The sequence below is a fragment of the Fusarium oxysporum genome, chromosome 12 (assembly GCF_000149955.1).
Source record: "Fusarium oxysporum f. sp. lycopersici 4287 chromosome 12, whole genome shotgun sequence".
Taxonomy (NCBI): domain Eukaryota; kingdom Fungi; phylum Ascomycota; class Sordariomycetes; order Hypocreales; family Nectriaceae; genus Fusarium; species Fusarium oxysporum.
This window is the reverse complement of record NC_030997.1, coordinates 975,088-984,185: the sequence shown is the minus strand read 5'-3', so window position 1 is coordinate 984,185 and position 9,098 is coordinate 975,088. Positions and strand designations below refer to the sequence as shown.

Genomic DNA, 9,098 nt, shown 5'->3' with positions numbered 1-9,098 from the left:
TGACTAAAAGTGGGAGGGGAAGCGGCCCGAGAGGGAATAACCAAGCGGAAATAATGCTGACATCGGAGATTTATGAGGTAACGAAACGGGTTTATTATTAACTCTTCCGCATAGTGTACTTTATTGCAACTTGGTGCTTTCTCTACTGTGAGAGTCGTGCTATCTAAGAATCGTAATACTTGAATACATGAGTAGAGGTCTTTTCTCCCTTAGAATCATATCTTTGAGGCAAAACATTGAACAGACCATCCGCATCCCGAGGCTCATAGTCCAGTGTCGAGGCAGCCTGAATGAGCACAGGCAGGCCATAATTTTCTTTGAGCCAGTAAGCCACCATATCCATAGCGGCAACAGCACCAGATCCAGTCCAGATATTCCCTTCAATGACCCATTTCTTCTCTCGTGTCCAATTGACCTGTGGCCAGCGGTTTTGGACCCAATCAAATTCGATGTTGTTGACAGTAGCTGTCTTCCCGTTCAAAACACCCGTGGATGCGACAAGACTAGCACCTGTGCAGCTTGTAAAGAGCAACTTGCCGGCAGCGACATGTTTACGTATGAAGTCGGCATGCTTCGGATGCAAGTCGAAGTTACCGAGGTAAGGTCCTGGAACAAGCAAGATGTCGAGCTCGGGGCAGTCATCAACTGAGGTTGTAGGGATGATAGTCATCTGGCCGGTGCCGAGCTTAACAGGATCTCTGGTAACGCCGATATGGTGGAATGTGAATTGTGGTGCCTGTGAGATGAGATCATCGCTAACAGGTCCGTACTCTCGATTAATTAGGAATGCCGTCTTGTTGGCCGAGTTGAGGAGGTCCATAGGTCCGCTGGCGTCAATTACCTGATACGCATAGGCCAGAATGCCGAACTGAACGGTAGCCATGACTATAGTTGATGAAAGATAGATGCTGCAGTAGATGTTTGTGTAAGTCAATAAATAACAGAATAGCGATAGAATGATGGCATGGCCTATTTATGGCCAAGATCGTTACAAAGCACCATATTGAGAGGTGTTGATGATAACGTGAAGGGTTGTAGAGTCTCCACTAGGGATTCCAAGATTACAAATGTCCTAAAGTCTGATTGTGGTACCTAACTTCCGTGATCATTCGGATATAGTCCCAAGAGTCAATTTGAAGTTTTATTGCCTTTGCGTTTTTCTCTCATCCAGAAAGTTGCTAGTATAGTGGGCATAAGTCCGTTTGTACTGATAAAGAGGACTAGAGTACTTGCAGACAGCCCTAAGCTCTTGTGTATGGATCGAACGGGAGATTTAGTGTACACAGTTTATTATCCAATATACGTGGTTTATCTGATCAAGCAGTTGAGTAATCCGAGCGCAATCGCTGGGTTGGGCAACGTGATTTATATCCGGACGCCTTCGGATACAGCGTCGGGAATCTCGGAGCTGGTGGATGAGCAAATTTGGTAATAAAAATTCGCTTACGGCATTTTTCAAGAAGATCATCTTCTCAGCTATCAAAGCTGTAGGGAAATAATCTAACGTAGTACCATTCGACTACGATTAGTCGTGTCATCAGAAGGGCGTTGATTACTCAGATGGATTACCCAAAGTCCATGACGTTTCGTAGGATTGCCCAATTAACTCTCTTGGTGCTCCGTCAACACAAAATAAAACCGTTAAAACTTGAGAACACTCGTTAAGAATGTAGAATGCTTATAAATCAGAAGGTAGGTGAGGCACCATCTGACAGGGTCACATCATCATGGAATGAATGTATAAGAGTGTTTTATGCCAAAACCAAACGCATACATCCAACCTATCTTTCATCCTAAGTCATCATGCGGTGCCTTTATATACTCATCTTTTCCGTCGGCTCTCTCCTCTGTGCTGCTTCAGAGCCCTTCTCTCTGCCAAATGTCAATGCCACCTTTGCCAAGAGCCCAAAGCCGTTCCGGATTCATGTTGACCGAGACTTCATCGAGGATACCCGGCAGCGGGTTGCTCATACAAGATCACCACTATTCATAAATGTGTCAAGCGATGGTCCCGGTACTGGGAACTTCACAAGCGTTCGTGACTTCTGGGCCAATGAGTATGATTGGAATGCTACGGAAGCTTCTATCAACAATAGGTAAGGATTACACAGACAGAGGTTCTAACAATGATTACTGATACTTTGAGAAGATTCAAGCAGTTTACGACTATTGTTGAACCTGAAATCGACAACGTCACTCATTCTGTACCGCTGCATTTCGTCCATCACCGCTCGCCCAGGTCGGATGCTATACCGTTGCTGTTTATTCACGGTTGGCCCGGGTCCTTCCTTGAGGTTGGTAACATTATCGGGAATCTGACGAATCCACCAAATGCATCTGTACCAGCATTCCATGTTGTTGCCCCTTCGATCCCAGGCTTTGGATTCTCTCCGGCACCAAAGCAGCCAGGCTTTGGCCCCGCGGCGGCTTCTTATGCATTCAACGAACTGATGCTTCAGCTTGGCTACTCCAGATACGTCATTCAAGGTGGAGATTTTGGTGGTGTCATCCTTCGCTACCAAGCCCACCGTTTCCCAAAGCATGTAATCTCGGCACTCAGTAATTTCTGGATTATCCAGCCCGGGAATAATGACCTTCGCCGACTTTCACAGGGAGAAGCAACGCCTGATGAAGTTGCATACATCGAGATTATAGAAAAGTATGAGAATCAGGGATCAGGCTATCGACTGATAATGTCCACGGAACCACTCACCGTCGCATACGGTATGACGGACTCGCCACTTGGGAACGCCATGTGGATGTATTCCATTATGAACAGGGTCATCGACCCTGCTATCATGGCATGGACTCCCGAGGAGATCATTACCTGGTCCATGATGTATTGGATCCAAGGTCCGTATGGTGGCATGCGTTTCTATAAGGAAGTTCAAAATGATGGGGGTTTTGAAACACTCGACTTTGGTACATTGCCTCTGGTAGCGGTCCCAGTCGCTATCAGTCAATTTCCTTACGACTTGACTTATCGTATGCCGCTGGATTGGGCGAAGCGAGGAGGAAATGCTCTAAAGAGAACTGTACATGACCATGGCGGCCATTTTGCTGCTTATGAAGTCCCTGATCTGCTGCTCGACGATATCTGGTCATGGTTCGGAGATAAAGAAGCTTCGGGAACAAAAAAATTCACCTAGTTCATACCAATGACCAAAAGCTACATATCGCTCAGTATCCCCAATAGCTTGTTTAGTAATCATCACAATATGATCTTTGGACTATTACCACAAATGACCAAGAGGTGTTGTGATGTGTTCTAACATCTCACAATCGTGCAGAGTTAATTTCCCCTAATTACGACGAAGTAAGGCCTACAATGTGAGCATCAGCTCCCACCTGTACCACTCTAAATAACACATCTCAAAAAGAATCTTCAGGCAGAATACCCTCTCAGCTGCCACACATCACTTGAGCTTCCCTTGAAGTCATCATTGAGAGTAGCACAGTAAAAGCACAGTGAGTCTGGGCGAGATATAGACCTGAAATACAGAGCTAAACCGTCTCTTCAATATACTTCCTACTAAGGCTGCGGGAGCTTACTGAAATACAGCTTAGTATGCGGCATTGGGACTTCAGATTGAAAGGAAGACTATTGAAGCATGTCTTAAAGTAGTGGATTTTGTCAGAGAGGAGAGTTTACTGCCCAAATATCTATAGATCTGAATATAATACACCATTCCGTCCTGCAACTCTTAAAGAGTCACCATTTTCTCCGAACAGTCTGATGTGGCCCTGTTAATAGACTGTCAATCATGGTCTGATACTAGCCTTTCATAGTTGGCCGATATCCAAATACCTTCCACCAGTTTTGATTCGATTATATCGGGGGTCTATCTCAACGATCAATGCTTCATATGCAACAAAAGACAGGCCCATCCCTAGCTTACGTAGCGAACTTGCTGAGGGCTCGTAGCTTAGCACCGTAAAAGAACAACACCCACATGCCAAAGATGCCAATGACGCTTAGACCACCAAGAAGACTTGTTCCCTTTGCAAAGCCGAGATTCTTGTAAAGTGGATGAGCGAATAGAATACTGCCGCTGGCTAAGGCACTTCTAAAGAAGTCGTTGGCTGCGAACAGCGAAGCAGCATATTGAGGGTAGGTCATGGGGACATAAAGGAATACTACCTGTAGCACGGTGAAGATTGAACCAGCATAGATCGTGACTCCAATGACGGGCACGATCCAGTGTATGGAAACCCTAGCCGTCCATGCAAATATGAAAAGACCAATAGTCGGGCCGAAGCAGGCAGCAAGTCCAGGCGAGAGTACCTCCTCTTGTTGGGCGATGCCAGACTTCTTCATTCGTGGTATGAGCACGTAATATAGATATAAACCGTATAGAATGATAGCCAAGATGCATCCAACGGCGATGCAGATGAAAACAAGGCCAACCTCTCCAGTAGACATGTCATAATAGACAGGAAAGACTAATGGGAAGACCTCAAAGTCTACATGGTCAGATGTGAATGCAGGACAGAGACATAGTTTACTTACATGAGTAGTATATGGCGTAGAGAATGGCCGAATATATCTGTACAAATAGGACGGCTGGGTCTTTGATGGTGATCTCCAGGGGCTTGATCAAAGCGTCTACAGCTATGCCCGAGACTGTAAGATGTGCCTGGTCGATCTCGCTCTGAGACTGAAGCCTCTGGCTGCCCGCAGACCGGCGCAACCTTTGGGCTCGTCGAAGTAGGATGTTAGAGGCGCTTGTTTCCGGCATGCAAACAAAAAGAGCGATCAGTACCGGCGCTGAGACCCAAATTGACTCATACAAAGACCAACGCCACCCCTTTGCTGTAACGGCGTACGCACTGATCAATGGGCCAAGGGATGCTGCGAAACAGTCAGAAAACGCGAACAAAAACAAAGCATGCCGGAGTTCTTACGGCCACAAGACATAGCACCAACCCAAGCAATCATAGCGAGGGGCATATGTATCATGCCATACATATCACCCAATGACGCACCACCTGAGGCCAAACATGGAGACCCGAAGAATCCTTGCAGGAACCGCAAGACGATGAGTCCCGCGAATGAATCAACCAAAGCGGTTGGAATGGAGATAATAACAAAAATCCCGAAAGTGACGATACAGACAGGATTTCGACCGATACGAGGGATTTCCCCGAGAGGAGAGAATAGCAATGGACCTATGCCGTATCCCAGAACGTACATCGCAAGACCGAGCGTTGCTTCAAGGTTGCTGACTCCAAATCTCTCCATGACGCCCTCTGTTGAGGGTGAGTATATCGCTGAACTTAGATATACAACAAAAGTGTAGAAACAAATGATCAAGCCAACGAGGGCCCGACGAAGGTTCGACCAGTTCTGGGGGTTGGCGGGATCTTGGTCCGAGTACCAGTCAACTAGAATGACCCCGTTCTCGGTAGCATTTGGCGCGGCGTCAGTGGTCCCATCAGTGTCGAGCGCTTTGCTCTCGATATCTAAGCCTTCGATGGTATTCTGATCGGCTGTTGGATTGACGATCGTCGAGGGGGTCTCCGTCCCAGTATGGCATGCGTACCCGTGATCGGCGTTACTGAGTAATTGATTCCAGGCAGCAGGTAGCTCAAATTCTAGATGCTCTTCTGGGTATTTGAAGAGGCGATTTTTGGTAACAAATCGGATAATCTGTCCCAGAGGCGCGTCCCGGATAGTGTCGTGAAGAGAATTGGCTACACCCATGATTGTTGTCTGGCTCCCAACTCCGGTTTCAAGGGACTTGATTACGTAAATGTCAATATCAATAAAAGGATTCTCAGGACGGCAAGACGGAACTATATACTGAATTATCATTTGAAGTCGTAAGCTATATACAATGCTCCATAATGTATACCAGCATTATGTAACGCTAGCCGAGACTTTAACGTTAAAGACCATCATATCCTTGTTATTGTTAATCACGGTCTTACAAAATACGCGATTTAGATGACAGTAGATCTAGCCGACTCTGGTTTAGAAATTAAGACCAAGTTTGGGCGAAACTGACAAATCGAGCAACGGGCGTCCTATATATCCGATCAGTGTCGGATATCAACTTTAACCAGCAAGAGCCGAGCCATGAGCGGATCCCAATTACATCTTCATAACGTGGGGCGATTATCAATCCGCGACAGTCTACTTTTACAAGAGCCAGAGCTTGCAGAGCAATGGGAATTTGATTGTGAGGTAGAAATATCATAAGCTACATATCTGAGAGCACCACAGTGGAAAGAATGTGTAGCTATAAGAATGAGTACTGCGATAAAGGAATGTACGTGATGCAATATGATATCCAAAGCCCCCTTTATCAGAATAGGACCATCCAGCCATTTACTCCTTGGTATTTGGGTGGCCTCTCTGACTATCACTCGTCAAGTCAATGTATAGTTTCGCCTTGGGATCTGTAGGGGAGGATGGAATTATGTCACCCCGATGTATGGGAGCCTTGGGAGAACTTTGAGTCTTTGGTGAGACAAACTTTCGCCCCGGTGGCCACTTTGGTTGACCAGGTGGCGATCGACTTGCGAACAGTGGCGGCCCGTCGAGTGCATTCTTTCCTAGTCGCTCAAGAGGCGAGCCTGAAATTGGAGATGCAAAATTGAAATCAATCCCATGACCCACTGTGGCCGGCTTCGGCGTCGCGTCGTCAGAGTCCTCAGATGGCTGCGAAGACTGTCGATGAAGAATATCCGGTCTTTCAGATCCCTTCTTGCTACTTGATCCAGCCTTTGGTGTTTCAGGATCACTCGGAGGTCTCCATACGACCGTTGTGTCCTTTGAGAAGGAGCTAAATGAAAAAGCTGAAGTAGAGGCTACAGAAACGGCAACCTCAGACTGAGCATCTCCATCGTCTGTGTGGGCATCCGAGGGTGACCTTGATCGTGATTCAGAGCTTGTAGGATGGTAGTCTGAGTCATCTGGATCGTCATTATCGACCTCTGGAATCTGAGACTCTTGCGTTGAATTGGAACTCTGTGTTGTCTCTTCGCGCTGACTCCTGAGAGGCAATTGTGCTGTTGCTTCAACTCGATGAAGGGCTTCAACTTGAGTAGTAACTGTAGAGCCATTCGTAACAATGACCTGCAGCCTATCCGTTACCGCTTTGTCGATTGGCTGGAAATGAATTCTCTCTCTGTGGAGCATATCTGATGCATAAGCATACCAAGGAAGAGCGGCGTGACCTTTTTATGTGCCGTATCATCTAGTTCCATGCCTGCAGGTGCATCTAGTAGATCTCGAACCACTGGCACGACGAGTCTTCGCTTTTCTATAGTCTTCTGACGAAATGCTTCTGACTTGGCCGTCAGCAGTAGGTCAGACACCATGCCTGTCTTCTGCTCGCTGTGTATGTGTTTCCACTGCTCGATATACGAGGCGATTAAAGGCTTGAAGACTCGGGTTGCCCACGTGTGTGTATTCTCGATGATCATCTGAAACACCATGATGTCGGTGAGGTTTTTGACGTCGCCTTTCCAGATCGCTCGCATGACCTATCGATATCAGTATAGTGTTTGACGGTGTATGGGCTCGTGATTGCAAAACGTACGTAGCCCTCTTTCCACCTCCTTGTTATTACCTCATCTGTATCCCTTCGGCTGCATGGCGCATCAAAGTCCTCGGCAAAGTACATGAGCCATACTGTGACAAAAGGTCCAACTGTTGTAATTACAGGGATTGGAGGGATATGTGCGTGTCTAGGAAGCTTAACAGCATATTGAGCCGTCTGCTGGACCAGACTGATGGCACAAGCCGCAGCGTTGGCGGCCTGGCAGTTGACAACGCGCTCGAGTGCCTCATTCTGATCCTTCTCTTTTTTGTGCTCTACTATAAGCCAAGGATAACATCGGAGGTTGGCCTCCAACGGAGACTTCTCGAATATGCGAAACGGAGACGGTTCAAGGCCAAATTTGTTCAGTGCTTGAAGGGTCGACCATGTGAAAGGCTCCACAGGTTGGGTGTCCCCAGCTTGGCTCCATTGCCGCGCTTTCGGATCTGCCACTTTTGGGAGTCCACTATTGTTGCGATGGTGATAAATAGGCAAGAAAAAAGCTTGATCGGGTTTTGGACATTTGACTGGCCTTAATCGCGAGGTTGTTGCCTCCTTCCCGGACTCGAATAAGGTCCAATTTTCATCACTGCTTCTGTCTCTCTTGTTAAGAATTCATGTCGGATAAGACTTCGTGGTAGTCATACCTTGCCACCTGATCATAGTAGTATATGCTTCGTGATACTCTTGGAATTTTGGTTAGATTCTATTATCTTGGTACAGTATCAAGTAACTTACCGTCTTGAATCTTCTTTTGATAAAGAGAGAGAGTCGGTAAGCTGATCGAAAAAGCGCTTTCTGAAGATTTCCTGTCACACGTTCTCCACATAACCCCCACCCACTTTGCTAAGAACCTCATGCTGAATCCTCTCTGCTGCGTTACAAATTGGGTCTGGATTCAAGCCTTGCTCCATCCCTTCCTCAATATCTTTTGAGATAGTATGAAAAGTCTCATCCTTCTCGTTGAATAGGCAAGAAAAGTCCGTCAAACACCTTCTGACGTCTTCTACATGCGGTGGTAGCACAAAGCTCGGAAGCGGAGGCTTTGCTTCATCATAGAAGATATTGGTTTGGCCAAGATCGTATCGACTCCAAGGCATATTGAAAAGGTTGCTCGTACAAGATTTGGAGGGAGGGACATGAGGGAAATAAAGTAGTTGAGACCCTTGGGACTATGTACGTAGTCACCCACCATAATGCCCAGGACCAACACCTGGTTATGAGTGGAGAGGTTACATAGCTACTTGCTGCTTGTGAGGTCAAACTTCAGGCCTCTGACACAGGTGATAGGTAATGCATGGAAAGGATTCCGGCTCGTTCCCTTTGCAGAAGTAACCCGCAGCACACAGGAATGTTTTCCATTTCATTTGCTCAGTTTAGCCACGCTGTTGGTTGACCCTTGTAAAAGTTCAACCAACTACATAACACCTTATCTGAGGTGGTCACGCGCATGGTCGATGTCGAGTGACATGTGGAGACAGATGCAGTCTGTTCCAAATATGGAAGGCATTTTGGCTATACTTGAGTTACAGGGCATTACACAGCTCATGC

General features: G+C 46.7%; 4 protein-coding genes across 7 annotated transcripts; 1 reads left to right on the top strand and 3 right to left on the bottom strand.

Annotated features, from left to right (window-relative positions):
• Nucleotides 1-163: 163 nt before the first annotated feature.
• On the bottom strand, nt 164-883 carry FOXG_13448 (uncharacterized protein; the record flags this gene model as incomplete). Its single annotated transcript, XM_018393430.1, has 1 exon — nt 164-883. The coding sequence occupies one exon, from the start codon at nt 881-883 to the stop codon at nt 164-166; it is 720 nt and encodes a 239-aa protein (XP_018252691.1).
• A 920-nt stretch (nt 884-1,803) lies between these two features.
• Nucleotides 1,804-3,149, top strand: FOXG_13447 (uncharacterized protein; the record flags this gene model as incomplete). The annotated part of the gene is made up of 2 exons (XM_018393429.1): nt 1,804-2,096; nt 2,150-3,149. 2 exons carry the CDS (start codon nt 1,804-1,806, stop codon nt 3,147-3,149), a joined length of 1,293 nt encoding a protein of 430 aa, XP_018252690.1.
• Nucleotides 3,150-3,895: 746 nt separating this feature from the next.
• FOXG_13446 (uncharacterized protein) lies at nt 3,896-5,704 on the bottom strand (the record flags this gene model as incomplete). Its single annotated transcript, XM_018393428.1, has 3 exons — nt 3,896-4,464; nt 4,511-4,852; nt 4,906-5,704. The coding sequence occupies 3 exons, from the start codon at nt 5,702-5,704 to the stop codon at nt 3,896-3,898; spliced, it is 1,710 nt and encodes a 569-aa protein (XP_018252689.1).
• A 454-nt stretch (nt 5,705-6,158) lies between these two features.
• On the bottom strand, nt 6,159-8,737 carry FOXG_13445 (uncharacterized protein). 4 transcript variants are annotated; one of them, XM_018393427.1, is made up of 4 exons: nt 8,286-8,737; nt 8,195-8,233; nt 7,548-8,142; nt 6,159-7,491 (listed from the first exon to the last, which is right to left on the bottom strand). In XM_018393427.1, the coding sequence occupies exon 4, from the start codon at nt 7,142-7,144 to the stop codon at nt 6,332-6,334; it is 813 nt and encodes a 270-aa protein (XP_018252688.1). In that variant the 5' UTR covers nt 7,145-7,491; nt 7,548-8,142; nt 8,195-8,233; nt 8,286-8,737; the 3' UTR covers nt 6,159-6,331. The 4 variants fall into 4 exon arrangements, with proteins under 4 accessions (XP_018252688.1, XP_018252686.1, XP_018252687.1 ...); XM_018393425.1 differs by having other exon boundaries at nt 8,195-8,737; XM_018393426.1 differs by having other exon boundaries at nt 7,548-8,233.
• Between the last annotated feature and the right edge of the window lie 361 nt (nt 8,738-9,098).